Source organism: Tenrec ecaudatus, chromosome 14, assembly GCF_050624435.1.
Source record: "Tenrec ecaudatus isolate mTenEca1 chromosome 14, mTenEca1.hap1, whole genome shotgun sequence".
Lineage (NCBI taxonomy): Eukaryota > Metazoa > Chordata > Mammalia > Afrosoricida > Tenrecidae > Tenrec > Tenrec ecaudatus.
The window spans coordinates 42,116,607-42,137,015 of NC_134543.1; the positions used below are offsets into that span (position 1 = coordinate 42,116,607).

The following is a 20,409-nucleotide window of genomic DNA, read 5'->3' on the forward strand; positions in this document are numbered from 1 at the left end:
AAGTAGCGGGCTAGTGGAACAACGAGGGCTATTGGTCAAATGGATCGTCACCATAGCAGCCATGCTGGATTAAACAGGCTGGAAACACTGAGGCTGACTCGGGCCTAAGCTGTGTTTCGTTCCATGGTTAGTCATGTGGACATGACTCAGCAGTAGCTAAGGACAAGCAACAGCAATATGGTATACTTATTATAGATTCAGAATATGATCTGTATGAGATATAATAATAATAATTATTATTAATGTAATGATCTGAAAGTTGAAAGTAATGTCAGATTTCATGTCTGTAAATAACAAATAAACAAATTAAGGTTCAGACAGTGGTGGATATTTTTATACTGTATTATTGTATTGGTAGGTTTCCCTTGTGCTTTGCATGGTTATTTTTTTAATGGTGATAATTAAGGAATTTTTCCTATATACTGTGATCAAACATGGGACTATTGTAACAATGATCATAATCCAATCTTCCCTCAAGAACTACTTTCATTCAATATAGAAAATATCTTGATCTCTAAAATTTGAGATCATATATTTTCATTATACCATGTCACTCTAGAACATTAGATCAATAATTCATAAAATGATTGTTTCAGTGCTTTATTTAAAGCATCTGTGTTTTCTTCAAACTTAGCTGATTCATGTTTGCAGTGATATAATTCAGCCTTCTACAAGTCAGATGAACATTTTCTGAACTTTGGATTTGCACTAACTCAAAATTTAGCTTTTTAATGTTTTAGTCAATAACTTCTACTTGTACTAACTTATCATTTAGATGTTTATTCCTTTGTGCATATAGTTTACTCTTTCTCCCTCTACAGCTAGCATATTTGTAATATCCCCATCATGCAAATGCGTCAAAGCTGTGAAAACAGCCAGCCTAAAGATGTCGTATTTATTTGTACATCAATAACTCGGGATGCAGATCACATAAACTGAGAGAAAACATATGTTAAATTCTGACTCTATTCTTATTGAGTGCTATTCACATTATTTTGTGCATACATTATGGTTAAATGGGTTTTGTGATTTGTTGCCCAGCTTACTATACTTTAAGAAAAGGTATTTATATAAAACTCATTTTTAAATTTTCTTTCTGCAGTCAGGACCAGTGGTTTTCTAAGCAGCAAACAGGGTTGTGGCTCTTGGAAACTTTTACCACTGAAAACAAACCACTTCGAATTCATTCTATGTCTTAGTGACCCTGCGTGACAGAGCAGAACTGCCCGCTACCGTTTCTAAGGTTGTGGAGTGTCTGTTTAGGGGAACAGCCAGTCTTATGTTTCTTTTTCAGTGTGGCCAAACACGTAACCAAGTTTGCCACCAGGGCTTCTAGACTCAATAAAGCTCTGCGTTGGAGTAAGAGCAGGCGACGTGTCTGTGTGACTATATTCAGATGTTCCACATTGGGAACGGAGGACAGCGTCCCCATGGTTTCAATATTCTTTTTAAAAAATTATTTTATTAGGAGCTCTTACAGATATTAAAGCAATCCATAAATCAATTAGATCAAGCATACCTGTACAGTTGTTGTCACTATCATTATCAAAATACTTTCTCCATCTGGAACTCCTTGATATCAGTTCCCCTTTACCCTTCCCTGGTTTAAAGAGTCTTCATTCACATTCCTCCTTCTCTACCCTTCCCATCATTGCTACTGTTGTCAAGCACCATTCCAGGTGATTCCAACTCATGGCAACTTCGTCCAACAGAGTGAAGATGCTCCTGCAGCCTTTAGCTATCACCTGTGGTCTTTCCTTCCACATAGCCCCAGGTGGGGTCATCTCCACAGCCTTTTGGTTAGCAGAGGAGCAAGTGTCAGGGACCATTTGTCACTATATTGTTGCTGCTAATGCACATTAATGATGCAAAAAGAACCAGGTGAAAAGTGAAAAGTTTTCTCCCCATTCTGCTTGGGTCATTATAGCACCCTGCAAAGTAATTTGTATGAACCTATTTTTGTGTATTCTAACGTACATTTTATATATGTACAAATATATATTTCATTTATCCTATCATGATACTATTTTCCCCTGCACATGACATTTACAAATCTAAGGTCAATGGTCTCTGGATTGCCAGCAGCCCAACTCTGAATTGTTCTGGAATTTTTTATATTCTTAATTTGCAGTCCATGAGCAGTAGTACTACCAGTAGATGTATCATTTTCCCGAACCCTGGAAAGGACTCTCTAATGTATCATGATAATCTCTAATAGAAAAAGATTTTTTTTAAATAAAGTGAACTCATCACCTTGCCTAGGCACCTAAGGGGCTACCTCATTTATTAACTTTTCAGAAAGTGAAGCTAATTTTTCTTAGACACATCCTTGATAATTGAATTTTGGGAATATGGAAATATATCCAATTGTTAGTGAATTTTTTGGATCAAATACTTAAATAGACATTAAAGATGTAGGAGAAGAGCCACACGTCAGAGAGAAGAGAGATCGCATATGCTATTCATCTTCCAGATTGATGAGTATGGCTCTGTTGGACGAGTGAGTGCCAATTAACTAATGAAATAGCTCCTCCTGTGATTCCTCCACGCAATTTTAAGCTAAGTTGAAGTGAGAGACTTCATACATAATTGAACTATTAAATTGTATGATATATGAATTATATGTCAATAAAATGATATTTAAATCCCTTACTGTAGAAGCTAGTCGTTTTACACTATTAAGAAAATACTGGTTGACATTAGAAAACTTTCTTTGGCCAAAGAACAGAAAGGAAGTAGTGGAACGATAAAGGCTCTTGTCATATAAAAGGTACTTTAAAATTTTTTCTTTGTTTACTAAGTACTAATTAAAATGGCCAATTTATTAATAAGATTCTTGAGTGGTTGTGAATACGTATCTGTGTCTAATTTTGAAGAGTTATTCTGCCCAATTAAAATCCACTGAGGACACATGTTCATATGTGTTCTGATGGTGAAGCAAATTTAATGAACTGAAAAAGAGAAAACAAGAAATGATCTACCCAAGCTCTTTTTCATAAAGTGCCTGTGCCGGGGCTCAGAACAGTCATGCTGCTTCTTGGGGACCTGTAGGTAGAACCACAGAGGCGGCAGCCTACAGTGTCCATCACATGGACTTCAGCCTTGGGTACGCTATTTAGCTGCAAATGCCACAGATTAAGGATGGACCTGGTTATCTAAAAATCTATGCTTGTGAATGTCAAAGAACAGACAGCATATTCGTGTAGCTCAGCACGGATTCTGTAATGGGTATTCTTTTTACCTAAAGGGAATTACATTTTTTTTTTTCCACCGTGGGCCATGTTTCACATCAGCTTCAATGGGAGGGCACATGATTCTTCCAAACACCTCTGTGGAAACATGAGACGCTGCTTCTGGGGGATGGCTTTAAAATACTGTTTCTTCAAAGGCGTGTAAGGGCCACCTGCTTTGTAAAATGCAGAGTTCTGGACCCCACCCAGACACTCTGATGAGAAGTCAGCTCAGCTTGAGCCCCCGGCCAGCCAGCTGGGTCCTAGCCTTGGTGAAAACCAACCCCCACCCCACCCTGGGGCCTGGCTGAGGAGGTGGGAGGTGGCCTCTGCACTCCTGTCTGACCAAGGGCAGAACTGAAGTGAGCTGAAGGCCATTGGGGAGGAGGGGGAAGTGCCCCCAACCCTGGTTCCAATGCTGGCACAGCCTGGGTTTCCAGACAGCTTGGCCCTTCCTTCCTGGGGAGTGGGGAACTTCTGGAGGGCGGGCAGGTAGATGGCCCGTGTTGCGGAATGACAGCGGTCACACGAGAAGAGAGCCTGGGCAGAGTGGGGTCTGGTGATTCTGTGGGGGGCAGCTATCCAGCTCCCAGGGGCCTGTCCTACAAGGCCACTGCCTCAGGCCTCTCCGGCTCTGCCGCCTCCTGGGCCGGGGCTCGCAGCACCTGCTCCCCTTCTTGGGGTCACAATAGAAGAGCAGCTCCGGGGCAGCAGCGTCACTTCCACGGGCTTTGCCTCGTGCTCCTCGCTTGCTGTCGGTGCTGAAGGACCCCTCAGTTCCCTCGGGCAGCAGCAGCGTGTACTTGCTGGCCTGCAGGCACTCCGTGCGGCTGGACACAGGGCTGGGTCCCGCAGCCGCTTGCTCCCAGTGGTGATGAAGTCGCTCTTGCTGACCGTGTTGGCTTCAATGCAGATGTCCATGAAGTCCTCGGGGCCCGCCAGGTCAAGACCCCGGTTCCGCGTAGTGATGGACAGCTCAATGGTGGACAGCTGCACCTCCTTCCAGGTTTCAGGATGTGGATCTCAGGGGGAGGCGTCCTGAGGCTGGGCCCAGAAGGAGGCCAGCCTCCTCAGAACCCTCCGGTAGAGCCAGGGCCTTGGGGCAGGCTCTCCCGGCTGGCTGGGGGGCCACTGAGTGGGTCCCTTAATCTGCAAGACATCCAGTGGTACTGTCTCCCCGTTCACAATGGCCAGGGCAGCAGCGGGGGTGCGTTGGACTTGGTTTGCTCCAGCAAAGAGGGTGTGGCTGAGGCTACTCGTCTGGTCTGTCCCAGCGGGATGAAGCCGTGGGGATCTTACTGAAAGTGGCCTCATCCGCTCTCCGAAGAACCCCAGTCACCACCCCCTGCAGCGTCCTGTCGCCCCCTGCAAAGATGACCACGTCTGTGTGCTCCATCAGCTCCAGCAGTTTCTTGGCTTGGCCCTCATAGTCCGTCTTGACCACGGTCACGTCCATGCCTCATAAGTGCAATATCGGAGCAGCATTTTTCTCAAACAGCGTCCTGGCTTTCCCTCTGCAGCCGCCGCAGGGTTCAGGAAGACTGGGGCCCTTTTCTCTTGGCATTGGGCATTCCTCAACTTCCTGACAGGCCGCTCTTCTCAGCAGGTTGTCACAGTGCTTGCCATAGAGCCAGTGGCTCCCCCAGGTCAGCAGGCCAAACCCCACAGTCCTCTTCTTCCAGTGGCTGTGGAGGGTTTTCAGGAAGGCCGGCATCTCCCCGGGGGCCGCTGGTCACAGCCCGGGCCACTCGCTGGAATTACATTTTTTAATGAAGAAAATTTTAACTTTAGGCTCTTCCTAGATGATCAGGATAAAAAAAAGCACACCACCCCAAATCGAGGAACTTCAGAAAGATTCCAAGAAGGCCCCCCACAGATGATGATATTTTAAAATAAGGGGATTCTGAGGGTGATAGAAATATCGTGGACGCTCAAAGTTCTGTAGGAGACAGGATATCAATCTAGTCAAGAAGTCTGGGATTAGAAACTAGGCTTTGTCATTCACTAGCTATATAACTTTGGGATATGACTCCGCCTTCTGAATAGTTTTCCCATGCTCTTACATCAACTTGTTATCATGACATCAGATGATCATGACATCACACTTGTACACTCATATTATTAACTCCTGTTAATTATAGTAATGGCAACTGATTTCCTGCTTCTTGCATCCAAGATTTCAGTGAAAAAAGGAAGCTTTCTTGTCATGAGGAGTTAGAAATGTTGGAACCAATGAAGTGTCCCAGGAAAACATATAAACCAATGTTGTGTGCTCTGTTTTGTTTTGTTCCTCTAGCCTTCAGCGGTGCTTAGTTTCGGGGCTCGGCTCCTGGAGGCTAGGCACCCTGTCAGGGTGTCGGTGACTGCCAGGTTATGTAAGAAAATGGGATCTGTCGCGGAAGCATTTCAGTGCAGATACACCAGGCTTCTGCACGATGGCTCCACTGCCGGGTGAAAAGTGACAATTTCAGGTAGTTCTTACAGAAGGCTACAGTTTTGCAGCATTCGTTTTTCTTCTACAAGGGGGTACAAAAAACCTGGTAAAAAGCTCTGCTGGGAAGATCTTTCATAATACTCATTTTTCCTGCTAGGCAAGCTTTGAGCAACTTGCTCTGAGTTTGCGCACCCATTGGTGTCTGTCGACACCTGGGAAGGTTCTCTCTGGTTACAGTGAACTTTTTTGTAAAAGCAGTTTTGATAGAACCTGGTTTTTTGTGACTGGCCAATTTAAGAGAACAGCGAGTGGCTGTAACATTTTGTTTCCTTCCTGGAAAAAATGCCACAGAAACCGCGCTAGGGGAAACTCAAGTGCGTGAGTGGTTTCCTCGTTCAACAAAGGTGAAATGGCGATTGATGACAAACCTCATTCTGGACCTCCATCAACTTCCTGAATGGAAGAAATGTTGACTCGCAGTGCATTTGAGTTCGCTCCACCAGGTCAGACTGTTAGTCAAGCTTTCTATTTAGAGGTTTTGAAAAGATTGCATCACAGTGTATGACAAACAAAGGCCTGATTCGTGGCAGTAGGGGGACCGGGTTTGCTAGCACGACAATGCGCCTGCTCACACAGACGATGCACCTGCTCACAGCCCTCTCAGTGTGCCAGATTTTGTCAAAAAAACAGCCTGGCTCTCTTGCCCGACACACCGGACTCACATGACCTTGCTCTATGGGACTTCTTTTTGTTTCCATGAATGGCCAGGGACAGGAAAGGGCAGCCATTTGACGACCTTGACGAGGTAAGGAAAAAAAGCAGGAGGTGCTGTCAGCCATCCAAACAGATGAGTTTGAAAACTGCTTCCACGAATGGAATTGAAGGTTTGATAAATGGAGTAAGTGTAATGAAGAGTACTTTGAAGGTGATAAAGTTGTTTTGTAAAAAAATTGAAAAACATAGTTTTGAAAAAATAATTCCATTTTTTGTGTGTGTGGGGTGCCCCCTCGTATGTCAATGGGAGGAAGAATTGCGCCATACATCAGGGGCTGGCTGACACTGCTTGTGGAACTTTAAAAAAAAATTTCTCATTCATCTTCGTAACAAACATATCCAGGATTCATTTATTTACCTTTCTCATCTACGTTGTGAAAGTACTTCTGCAAACCTAGTGTTAAGTTTTCGTCTCTGGGAAACAATCATATTGTCTTTGGAGAGGTTTCTTTTTATTTGGAATGGTTGATGTGAGCTCACTTGTCTGCATGTGTGTGTGTATTTTTTTCAAGGACGGGGTTATACTTGCAATGCTAAATTGTTTTTACCATGCTAGTCTATCTACTCCATATCAAACTCATTCACATGTAGAATTGTCACCCAACTGAAAAGCCAGGGAGTAATGTTCTTGAGGGTGACAGCAGCACTTGGAATTGAAATTAAATTAGGTCAATTTAGTTAATTAGTCAAAAAGCTTTCACATATTATAGAGCTTCAGAAAGTTTTCAGAAAATTCCATTTTGTCAGTGAGTGTCTATATTTATTGATAATTCATATACACATTTATATGCATGTGTGTGTATATACAAGGAGCTTCAAAAAGTTTATTGAATTTTTCCATTATCTTTTCACTTGTTATTGCCATATAGTTCCCATATCATCCAATTTAATAGTTCAATCGTATTTAGAAGAGTTATGTAAGCATCAGTAAAAGAGTAAAATAATTGTGGCACTTTTTATTCTTTCTTGCACTCATTATTATTAGCTCCCCATTTCCCCCCAACTCCCCCTTCCATGTCCACAAGAAACCACGCATCCAGTGACTGCCCCCAGTGATCCTGGATTTCATACACAGACTGGATTTCATATACCAACTAACATACAAAAATTCATTATTTCTTAGGTCCGCTGTTCCATGAAATCTTTGAAACCTCCCTGTAGAATCAGCAGCAGAACTTTAATGAATATAACCAGGGCTGTGGTTGAAGGTTTACCCTTAAGTTAGGAATAAGCTACCTGTACCATCATTGTGGACTGTTTAAAGGAGGACGTCACTCATTCAATCAGTAAAAATATTACATAACCCTTATGTGCCAGACACTTGGAACAGATGGCAGTTCCATGATCTGATACAAGTCTGTGGCCCAGCCTTGATGCATGTGTTCACCACAGTAATCTGCCTCGTGTTGCGTCTTTCTTTCGGGGGGTGGGGGAGGGTTGCAGTCGTGTTTGTTTCCCAGTTTGTGAAGAGCTGTTGCATGTATTTTATTACTTTTCAATCTCTTTATAATTAGAAGGGATGTCTGTCATCATGGATGGAAGAAGTACAGATTTCATAGTGAAGCCACTCAGGTTCTCTTAAACTTACGTTCCCAAATGTTAAGTTGTTCTGATATTAATTTAATTGAACACAAGTAGAATCACAATGAAATGAGTCTTTGTGGTCTAAATGATCCGTCTTTGCCTGTCAGCTAGCAACACTTTTGAAAATACTTTTGAGACTTGGGATTATTTTGTGATTATTTGCTAAATATAATTTTTAAAATAGTCTGTTATTTTAAGAATTAAAGCCTAAGGAAACCAAATTATATCCAAGAGAGAAAATAATGATTCAGATGATCATTACAATCACGGTCTTTTCATGAAAATGCTTAGGATATATTATTCTGACTTTCAAATTTTATGAAAAATAATATGCAGTATAACTCAAATTTTTCTCATATCCCAATGTACAGATAGCTGACAAAATTTCACTGTTTTTAAATGATAGAAGCATAACTCACTTTCTTCATTGCTGTGTATATCTCAGTCCATATGCTAACCATTTCACAATCATCCTCCTATTCAATTCACCCCAAACCCCATATGAACAAGATACTATTATTGTTACATTGGAACCTGTGAGACCCGCAACTCACTGTACTTGCCTTATCTTTCCGGATCTCAAAAGCTTTCTGCCTTTGACCGCAGGTAGTCTTCCTACTTGACCATTGCTCATCTGAGTGGAAAACATTGGAGTTTCCTTCTCTGACAGGTCACTGTTTCACCGAGGCTCTGGCTTCCGCAGGCTTCCCTGTATTGTTCTTGACATTTTTAGAGGAGAAAACAGACATTGACAAAAGCAAGGAAAAGCAGAGCTTTCCAAAATTATGTCAGCATGTGTGATGCTTCTGGGAATTGATTACAGATTCATCTGATCTAGAAAGTCCACATGCTTACTTTGATCAGCTATGAAAAAAAAAAAGATGCCATTGCCATAGAGACACACTGACTGCTGGGACCCTGCGGGTCAATGTAGAATTGGCCCACAGAGTTTCTAAGATGGTAAATGTTTACAGAAGCAGCCACTACATCTTCTTGCCACAGTGGGTCTGAACCACAGACCTTAGGGTGAGCAGGTAAGAACTTCACTACTCTGCCACCAGGGCTCCTTTCCCAGCTATTTAAGGAAAATAAACATACATTAATTCATAGGTGCTTGGTTACTTTTATTAGAGTGCCTCTATAGTGTTCTAAATCAATTATAGTACCAAACAAACAAAGTCTCCAGCGAAAATTTAACTTCCCCAGAAATAAATATGCAGGAGGTAAACCTAGAGCCTCTGGTCTTTCCTCTCGGGGTCGAATTGCTTATATAAAATGTTGTTATTATTAGACCCAGGAGATAAAGGCCTCTGCATGCAGAAGAATGAAAGGGTATTCCACCCTTAACATAGCCTGTCATGTTAGAAGGCTGGGTTTGTAATTAAGAATAGGTGAGCTGGAAGCAGTCCAGCCCTTGGGGCACACAGCAGTCGCTCTGTGTCCAGAGCAGTGGCCTGTGCTTGCAGCGTCTGGGGACTGTTCTCATTCTCAGCTACATTCTCACTCGACATCTGATCATTTGGGGAGATATATTGAGGAGATTTGCCTTATGATAAATGAGCAAAGGATTGTAATATCTCCTCTGATCTCAGAAAATTAAAAATAAGTGTTTGATTTCTGAAGTGTCTCAGAGGTTAGTTAATGAAATTATAATAATGAGGCCACGATATAATCTTACTTTGCAAATGTAATGTCTTTGGATTTTGTCCAGTTGGGCCACTTGTATTTTGAGAAACGTAGGGTGTATAGCATACTTTATATGCTCCAGTCTGTGATTAGTGAATTATTTTTTTTTCAATTGTATCACATGAGTTTGTTTGCCTGATGACTGAAGAAATTGCAAAAATGAAACTTCTTTCACTCAGATAGAGTCATGTTGTGAACCTGTAAGTTACTGAAACAAAGAAATGTTCTTTCATTGGGGAACCCTGGTGATGTTGTGGGCTTGCCGTGCACCTGCTAACTAAAGATGCCCATCAAAGCAACCAATTGTCTCATGGGATAAAGACGGAGCTATCTGATTTTAGAAATACTCACACCCTTGGAAACATTACATGAGGTTGCTGTACGTTCCAAATTGATGGCAGTGGCTTTAGCTTGGTTTAGGTCCTTCATTCAAATTAGGTCCACTCTTTTCAGTTATCAATTATTTTTTTTACAACTCTTTTTCTCATGATATTTTAAATATATCATTTGTTACCCCTGGGGTGGCTATAAGATACCAAATATGAAGTTTTCTTTGCCTCATTTGCTTCTTCCTCTCCGATGACATTTCTTCTGTACATTCTACAGCCAGTTCCCCATATTCATAGAATTTTTATCTCTTTGCTATAATTTCCACCAATGAGTACAATACAAAAGATTGGAACTTTTATATAATATAAACAAGCATCATAAGTTCCTTCTTATTCATTGTTCTTATATACTGTGAACTGAATTTAGAATAGGAATTTACAGAAATATTTTACTTCCTTTGAATAGTTTATTTTAGCATTTGACCTATGAGTATATGAATATGATGCTTTAATATTTGATCCTTACACTTTCCAAAGATATATTTAGGTTAAAGAAAGCAAATTAGGTATGACAGTTGGTTTTATCATTCATTGAATAAAGGTACCTTAAATTTGTGTAACACTGCCAAGTAAGTATAACCAACGGTATGGCATGAACTGAGTGTGTTTTGTTCAGCTCCAAATTGTCAGTGGCTAGTACTGTGTCCAGGAGGACTTTAAGAACTTTCTGTTGAAAATCAAAGACTGCAACCTACAACCCAATTTGTAATCCTCACAACAGGACCAATAGACAACATCATGATAAATGAATAAATAGATTTAAGACGTCAAGAATTTCATGTGAACTGGATGCACAGCCAATGTTTATGGAAGCAGCAGTCAAGAAATTAAATGACCCATTGCAATGGGAAAATCTCCTGGCCAAGACCTCTTAAAAATATTTGAAGAGTAAAGAGGTCATTCTGAGGTCTAAAGTTCACCTACCTCAAACCATGGTATTTTCAATAGCCTCATGTGCATGCAAAAGTTGGACAGTAAACAAAGAAGATGGAAGAAGAATTGATGAATTTGCATTGTGTTGTTGGTGAAAAATATTGGAAGTACCAAGGTCTGCCCAAAGAAAAATCAGTCTTGGACGAAGGACTAGCGTTCACCTTAGACACACGGGTGGTGACACTTCACCTCCAGTACTGTGGACACTATCGGGAGAGACCAGTTCCTGGAGAACAGCATCCTGCTTGATAACGTCGGGGTCAGTGAAAGGATGCTTGGACCCAGTGGCTGTAACAATGCGCAGCCATGGGGAGCATGGTGCATCCCTGGTCAATGTTGCCTCTGTTCTGTGTCTGGTAGCTGGGAGCATCAACGAACTCATTGGCACCTACCAACAACAGTACCGTGTCCAGCACATAGAGGAGACCCGGGGAATATCTTAAAATGAATACATAAATAGGAAATGAAGCTGTAAAATACTCTAAACTTTCAATGTTGTCTAATAACTTGAACATGCTTACTACTTGCTCCAGAGAACATTTCAGCTGATGGCAAGAATTTGGTTGTTCAAGAGGGAAAAGGAAGCGATATGGTAGCATAAGCTTCGGAGAAGAATACATGGACTGTCTAAACGTGGCTGGGATGCTAATCTTAGAGTTGTTATTCAACACACATGATGACTCAATTTCAGGTTGATGGTCTTCATGCAAATTAGTCTTGTTTCTGATTAATATTTGTCAGTCGTATGTGGGCAGAGCCATCCAAAGCCAACAGTGTCATGCCACAGGCATGTGCAGCGTTTCGTAATCATGAATGCTAGGATAAGTCAGAACATCATGCTCCTGGGGTTTCAGTCATGCGTGCATGGGGTAATCTCCAACAAAATGTCATCAGTTGGTGGCTGAAACTATTACTCTCAACAATACCCTTGGTCTTTGCCTAGTCAATGTGCCTTTTGAAAATGTGTCAATCAAAACAGTGACGGATGGGGAGATCTTTTGCTCCAGGTCAATTCAAGGTGGAGAGTTCAGCACAAAAGGTTATGGTGACCATTATTTTGATCCCAAAGGGCTCGTTTGCATATAGTTCCCCAGAGGATACAGGATAGTAATAAGAAATTATTAGGAAGAAGTTTTAAGAAAATAGACAGCTGCCCTGGAGAGAAAAAGATGAGAAAAGTTGTGACAAGGAGAAACCAAGCCCTGTCTACCCTACAGTCCCCATCTGGGTCTTCAGACTTCCTTCAGGGATTCTTGCAAAGGGGATAATGTCTGTTCTGATGAGGTGTGAGTCCAAGAGCACCGTGATCTTTGGAGAAGGGCTGGAGACATGGGAACAGTGTCTTCAACAGTCACTTCACATTTATATATTTATTATCAGTTTGTACCATTGCATGGCAATTTTTTTCTTACTTAACGTTGTAATCCCCCTCCCCCCCAGTAAGATGTTCTGGAAAAGTTCGGGGTATGCTGGAATGAAAAGATCATGGAGGCTAGACTTTTTGAAGTATCCATCTATATATACACACATCGATGCATTCATCTTTTGTTTATATAATTGTCTCTCTCTTCTCAATGGCCCATGTTGCAAAATTGTCTTGCATAATACCTGGCATTTTGTTAATGTCATTTCCATTTCCCCGAGTCCTTCATACAGCTCATTGTGATGGAGGCAGGACTAAAGCATACATTCCCAGCCCACCTCTATTAGACAAAGTTCTAAATGAAGTCCAAAAGGGAACTTTTCTTGATTTCTTCAAAAAGAGATCTATCATTTCTTGGATGATTGGAGTAGCAATTGAGCTGAGTCAATTGACATAGTTGGGGTCAAGTTATATCCATTTTGTACTAGACCTAATTCATATCAAACAACTTTAGAAAATCTTAAAATCATCCTTTTAAGAAACATGTCAACATTTCCCATAGCTATGTTAAGTGTTATTCCAGTGGAGTTGTTCCTTTATAGTATCTTTCTTTCATCCTTAAACGCTTTGTTTTGAATTGGGTGAAGATTTACATTTCATCCAGCAATTCAGACTCATGTGTTTCAGGTCACTGATGGCCATCCTACAATGTAACATTGCGAACGGAGAATGTTTCCATTCTCTATTCTTCCCTAACCTTTCTGAAATTTTCTCTTGGGTAAATGCTTGCTTTTAAATCTTAATAGTTGATTATTCTAAGGAGTGTGTACCTCTTTAGTGTTATTGTTCCCTTTATAGAACTGTCTACTGTTTGGTTCTGGGTTCCAAAAATCTCTATTTGATCAGTACGTGTGCTCTTTAGTATTGTATTTAGTTTTGTTCCACTTTTTCTCTCTCACTACATCCAGAACCTTCGAATGTGACCTCTTTCAAAGCAGTTGGTAGTGATAAAGTCATGTTTCATCTCCTATTAGAATCCTTGTAAGAAATGCTGCAGGATCTTAGTTACAGTCTCAGAAACACGATGTGAGATCTCTGTGAGTTGGAACCACTTTGTAGCAGTGAATTTGGGTTTAATTATTTTGAAATACACAGAGATTGCATTTTGGAGAGCATCAGATGATATAGACCAAACACCAGATTCTCAGTACAACGTTAGTTGGCGGTGAATGTTGTAAGAATAATAGATTAATGGCATGGCATGGAGGTTTGTGCTGGTGAAGAGGCCTCTGCAGTCAAGTGGTATTCGGAGACCTGAGCAAAGCCCAAGTGGGAACTATGCAAACATGAGCAGCTTCTGAGGTAGAGTAGCCCTGAGTGGGCAGGGGCATTCATGGTTCCAGGGTACTGTACAGGAGGGGAGATTGGGCCACCGTTGGATATTATTCATGCTTTCTAGCAGGACAATTGATGTGGTCTTATTAGAAAGCAATGCAGCTATGAGGAAAACATATGACAGGAGGGAAGGATGGGCAGAACAGTTAGAAGGCTCACGTAGAAGTTCCAGAGAAATAGGCGGCCTTGCCAAAGGTGGTAGCCGTGAGTGAGCATAAGGGTGGCCATAAGCGTGATGTGTTTGAAAATAATTGCCAGACAAAAACATTGCACTGCATCCTGGAGCAAAGAGAGGAGTGTGAATTATGAGCTATGAAAATATTAGGAGATGAAGTTGAAGGTGAGGCCTGGGTCTGCTTCTGCTGAGGCATGTACAATTTTCATGGGGATGTGCTTTCTCTTGTTCGCACCGGGTGCTGTGGTAGGTACTACATCTGGGAAATGGCCCGAGTCCATCTGTAAAGGTCTGATGGAAGTGAACGTTGGTGTGACAGAGGACGTCTCCACTTATCGAAGTCTGAGTTCTCTCCGTTTCTCCACCTGCTTTATCACTGCGCTGGGGCCATGTGCCGGGTCTCTTCAAATGGAAAGTTCTTGCAAGTTGGGCTGTTAACTGAAAAGACCGAGCCCACCGCAGACTTGCCAGGAGCAGCATGAGACTTTCTGCTGCTGGAAAGACTGACAGCCCTGGAGACGCGCGGCAGCGGTTCTACTCTGTCCTATGGGATTGCTGGGAGCTAGAGTGGCCTCCATGGCAGTGGGTTTTGCTTCCTGTTCTTTTGTGACGCGATGCCATAACATATCGTGTTGGCAGAGTCACACACTAGCAAGCTGCAGCCTGGTCTCTGTTTAGAGCATCGCTCCACATCCATTCTGGAATGTAAAATGGGGGAAAGAATTGTGAAACGTGGAGTCCTGAGGTTAGTTTTGTTTGCTCGTTTCCCCAGCAGAGGCTAATGTCCATCAACTCTTCCAGTTAGAGCATAACCAGTGGCAAGGATCCAGAGAGGCAGGCAGCTGCAGTCATTAGACTGAAACCGGGTGCGTGCCCAAGCCCGGGCAATGGCAATGGGAATAGTGCGGGAGGGACTTTCCCCAACCAGGCCCAATTCCCAAGTGCACAAGAGAAAACACATGGGAAATGTGAAGGCATCTTTAAGCGATGGATGCTGTTAACTCAAGTTCTGTTTTCTCTGCTCCTTCCCAGTGTTAATGGCAACTGTCAACCTCCGTCATCCAATCTCTTCATGTAAATGTTCAGTCTTACCCTGCTGTCGAGTACTGGACTACCTGACAGGAGCTCTGAAGATCTTCACATCACGTTCTTATTACAGCTGACATTTCTGTCACAATGATGTACTCAGTAGAGTGAACTTGATATGGCTTTATTCCATACATGTCAGACCATGACAGGAATAATTTATGGAAGAGGTGAACATTTACTGTGAGTCAGCATCAGCTTGATGGCTGTGAGTTTGTTTTGTTATTAGAAGAATGAGACCAAGCCATCTGATAGGTGGTTGAGCAAGATAAGTGGTATCAATTATTTAAAGGAGAAATTCAGTAATATGTCATGCAGTGTTGCATGGGAAACAAAATCTTGCAAATTAGAAAGAGGGAGTAGTCATCAAATTAGCATGCATAATCGTCAAAGCTTATCAAACCAATATCATTGCTGTGGACCTAATAAGGTTTTATCAACTGCGTTAATCATAAACCATTAACTAAGTGTTATATTTTTGGCTACCTCATAATGTATAGACTGAGGATGGAAACCTTTCTGTAGCCAGAGTAGCTAAAGTTTCCCCAAATCATAGATCCTGGGAAACATGTCTAGTGGAATAGTATCCTCTCCTTTATAAGTTTCCAGGTATTCCACTCTTGTCATGTTTTTATTTATAATTATACTTATTTTGTTCCTTTACTTTTGATAATGGATGGACTTAAACATAACACCTTGATCATTTCTTTTGAAAAGATCTGACCCTGTTTAAACATAGATGGTATATATTTTTTTCAAGACAAGTCGGTTAATTGTACATCATATATAAAGTACCTTAAAATATGTGTTTTACTTCTAAGTCAATAATCATTTATTTCTCTAAGAATTGTAAGAGGTAATTTTATGTACAATTCATATGAAAAAATGATTTTTCAGCTAGAGTAAATTTATGTTTAATATAGAAAAGCCAAAGGTACACACCTGCCATACTTCACACAAAGGCAAAGGTAGAGCTAAACGTGAAGAGGAGGATGCTGCTGTTAGGTGCCATGCAGGTAGTTCCAACCCATAGCAACCTTCTATGCAAAAGAAGGAAACAATGCTTGGTCCTCTTTCACCCTCCCAGTTGTTTCTATGACTGACAAGCCCATTGCTGCCGCCACTGGGCTAATCCATCTTGTCAAGGGCCTTGCTCTTTTTCACTGCCCCTCCACTTGATGCAATTGGTCTCTTCTGATAATATGTTCTAAGTAATGTAACATGAAGTCTTGCCATCCTTGCCTTTAAGGAGCACTCTGGCCTTACTTCCCCCAAGATTGTATAAACAATGCCAAATGCCAACAATGGTAGACGCTTTCCTGGCTCATCAAGTCAATACAGAATACAACAAAGTTAGAGTCCTCCGGCTTGAATTTGGGCTAGTAGTTCAGTAATTCTTCTGAATATACTTTTGTTTACTGTTACATCAGTCCCTGATGTAGCTCGGATCTCTACTGCCTTAGACTTCATCGAGACTTCCACCCATCTGATAGCTGGCCAGTCTGCCATTCTTGGTCTCTTCCCACTCCAGTCCAACTAATGTAGAAGTTTCCAACTTCCTATGGCGAAGGGGTGCTAATCGATAACTGTTGGGAAGCTAAGGGAAGAATAAACCCAGTTCTATGTTCTTGGTTAGACACTTTTGAATAAATATCTACCCAATCCTTGGTGAACTACACCATGGACTAAGCACTAAGATGACCTTAAACGCTGACCTTACAGGACCATACCAGATGGACTCAACATGGAAGACTGACGGAGTGAACTAGGACCTACCTAAAAATTACCTTTGGCCTTGGATTTAGGACTGAAATTCCCTGATTGGAGAAGAAGCAAATGATGCCCACCCGTAGACTGTGGAAGGTGGAAGGGGTGGGTATTGGACCTCGGATGGGACCCCTGACTTAGTGGGGGTCCAATGAGAGGGGACATGAACACCACATATTTAATATCTCAATGTTCCCCTTGAACTAATATGACAAGTATTAATCTGATAGACAAGGATCTGCCCTTGTAAGGAATGTTACAGGAACTTTCCCCTTAGCATCAATCCCTATGCTCAATGTAAGCAGAGCTTAATTATTTAATAATTCAATTTGTACAAAGCAACAACTTATGGATTGCAATTTTCAGCTGGGCCATACTCACAGGACCATACTCGCATAAACACCTCTTCTCAAGAGTACCTTAAATTCTATGCCATTGGATAAATTATTGATGTTATCAATGCAATAGCCTATACTCCATGGGGATGGTTGACAGAATTTCCTTCTTTCTTTCTCTCTCTCTTTCATTCTTCTCTATCTTAAAATGATAATAAGACTGCTAAAGTAAACCAGAGTCATAAGTAACCCATGGGCCAGAAGATGGATCCTGGGCTCCTACTTAACTGTAGCCCCAATTCAAGAACATTTAGTTCTTATACCATGGCACAGCTTGATACTTGCCTTCATGCAGAGATCACTGAAGTTAAAGTTGCTGTAGTAAAGTGTGGTGAAGAAAGCAGATGGTGCCCAGCTATTGATTGGGATAGTGTCTGGTGTCCTAAAGTCTTGTATTCAAATCAGCACCCATCTGAATGAGGTGTCCACTAAGTCTACCTGGAAGAAGCACATCAGCCTGTGCGACCCAAAGATGACAAATAAAAAAATCCAAATATGATTAAGGGGAAAGTATCAGAGCTTAAATTGTGAATACCCAATTTTTAGAAGACTATGGAGGACAGAGGGAGATCAAAACCCATCTGTAGAGTACGGGGTTGGATTAAGCCTCTGGTGGACTACGTGAAGAACTCAAACAGCATTGCTATCAGTCAGATTATTGTAAACTTGATTATAGTGGATGTAACTATAATATAATGTAATGTAATGTAACGTAACACAACGTAACGTAATGTAACATATAACATAATATAATATAATATAAGATACCTGGTCAGTTTATCTGACTCTTGACCCAACATAAATTTGCTCTAGGTTTAAATATTTCTCACGTGTTCCAAACAGAAATTTCCTCTCTGGCTTATTTTAGTATTTCTTGTGGTCTTTCCTTTCTTATTGTTTATTTTTATCTTGTTATTTTTTCTTGTCATCGTGTTTTTGTTTATTATTTTTTCCAGTTTAGGAAGCACTGAAGGAATGGATATGTAGAGACAATAACTGATGCAATGACTTATCAGGACTGGTAGGGCAGGGGGAGGGGGACTGGGGAGCAAATGAGGAATGTTGGAGGGGGAGGGAGCACTAGAGTTGATTGTGATGACGTTTATATATACAACTCTTTTAAAAAGCGATTTAACTACAGAAGTGTAAGACATAGGAACTCTTTTTACAGTGGGATGAAATAGTAACAGGAGATTTAAGAAACCATTGCATAGCAGATGCTGTAGACCAGGAGAAAGCCCTTCTTTAAAGAAAACAAGAGTAATGGAAGGTGACAGTGACACCAGTAGATCAGCACAGGTGAGGCTATCTGTGTTAGGTCGCGCAGTCTAGAGAAACAAAACCAGTAGACTATGGTTTGCAAATCCTAGACTGCTCCATTATAACAAATCCATTTGTCTTTACCAATTCCTCTTGTCTCTCCAGACAATCTTCTCATCTCTCTCCTATGTTTTTCAAAATGCATTGATCATTTTTAAATACTTGGACTCAGTTAAATCGACTGCACATAGTCTCAAGTGGTGTCGGTTTGGGGCTCAGGAGGTCCCCTCAGGTCACTGTTCTTAGGGGAACTTTTGGGGGAAAGAACCTTCATGAGATTAAGACAAGTGTGTTGCTGAGAGAACTTGTTTGCGGACATTCGGTGACAACAGCGACATGTGCTAATGTATTTTGCTTGGAATAAATTGTTGTCTAGATGAGCTGGGAGCCTCAGAGCAATAGAATCTGCTCCACTGCTGATGCAGCAAGCTCTCATTTTCCGGTGGGCTGAAAGGGGTGCCTTCATTTCCCATCAGCATCTTGAGTTGTGTCAATAGTTGCTACGTGCCCCGGTACTTTTGTCTACTCTCTTGTGCTTACTGCAACGATGGCAGAATACTTTTCCATAGAGATCTTCCAAACGTTGGCAAGGTCCCTATGAGAAAAAGCGCTCCAAGAAAAAACAAGTAGGAAAATGGTTATCTTTACACTACGGCCGCTCAGAGTTTTGATATGCTAATGTTCATTGTAATATGCTAATATGAGTTGAAACTCTATGAAGGAGGACTAATGTACAACATTAATGAAACTTATTTGATACAGAAATGTGTTTTTTTTTCCTAATCAAAACATCTGTTACCATCACAGAAGATTCTATTGTTCCAGTAGAGTATGCTTTGCAAATCTTAGACTGTTCCGTTAGGACAAATTCCTATGCCTTTGACAATTCCTCTTGCCTTCTCCAGACAGTCTTCTCCTCTCTCTCATGTATTTTTTCAAAATTCATTTTTAAGTACTTGGATTCCGTTAAATCGTCTGCACATAGTCTCAAGTAGTTTCAGGTCAGTAGTTTCAGCCTCCAAGTCCTTAGCTTTATAATTATTTCTAAATTTTCCTAACTGGGAGATTGAGGAAGGATGATTCTCTGGGTTGTGTAAAACACACAATACAACAGACAACACCTTATTATTCCTTTTAGGAAATACATCAGGTAGTTTGGGAAAGGATTCAGCGGCATCTGTGCATGTGAGGTATTAGGTTATGTTAATGGAACAATATCTCAGGTGATATTTTGGTTGAAACCAGGAGACTGGACAGATTTCCTCAGGGAGTAAATTCTGATGCACATGATCAGAAGTTAGTAGAGTTTGTCTCTTATGAGAGAAGGGAGAGACTGGGCATTATGGGATGCAAATTCAATGAGTGGCGTGTCCCTTGGTCGCCACGGACAGTCTTCTTTATTCCTGTTGTCTCAATCTCAATACCAAGAGTTCCCTAGTTTGCTCTCAAATGGTCCCACATTGGATGACTACTTATAAAAAGAGCAGAGCTAACAGACAGTCGCAGCGTTCTAGACCAGAGGAAAGCACTTATTTGAGGGACAAAAATTAACGGAAGCTGTTAATGACAATAGCAAGCCAGGAGGATGAGGCTACCGGTGTAAGACTGGGGTGTCCAGAGAAACTAAACCAGTTATGCCAATCTGTGTACAAGAAAGAGCTAGGTGTCAAGAAGCAATCTTACATCAGAAAGGCATTTCAGCCTAAGCCAACTCAGGTCTATAAATCTGCTGCGAGCCAGTCGGAGAGCAATTCAGACGTGCAGAGCTGCAGGCTGACAGCGCCGGAAAGGGAAATGGCATGCAGGAAGATCACAGTCTGGGGAAGGCAGTCTCTTGGATCCAAGATGGAAGCAGGGCCTGTCACGGAAAGCTCTCAG

General features: G+C 41.5%; 2 protein-coding genes across 2 annotated transcripts in view; one reads left to right on the top strand and one right to left on the bottom strand.

Annotated features, from left to right (window-relative positions):
- Nucleotides 1-20,409, top strand: part of KCNH5 (potassium voltage-gated channel subfamily H member 5) — a 359,954-nt gene that overhangs the window by 205,503 nt on the left and 134,042 nt on the right. The gene's annotated exons all lie outside the window — the stretch shown is intronic.
- On the bottom strand, nucleotides 3,725-4,944 carry AGK (acylglycerol kinase). The gene is given in 9 exon segments (XM_075531067.1): nucleotides 3,725-3,903; nucleotides 3,906-3,932; nucleotides 3,935-3,980; nucleotides 3,982-4,067; nucleotides 4,070-4,493; nucleotides 4,496-4,518; nucleotides 4,521-4,749; nucleotides 4,752-4,803; nucleotides 4,805-4,944. Coding segments are annotated over 9 exon segments (1,098 nt in total). The 3' UTR covers nucleotides 3,725-3,832.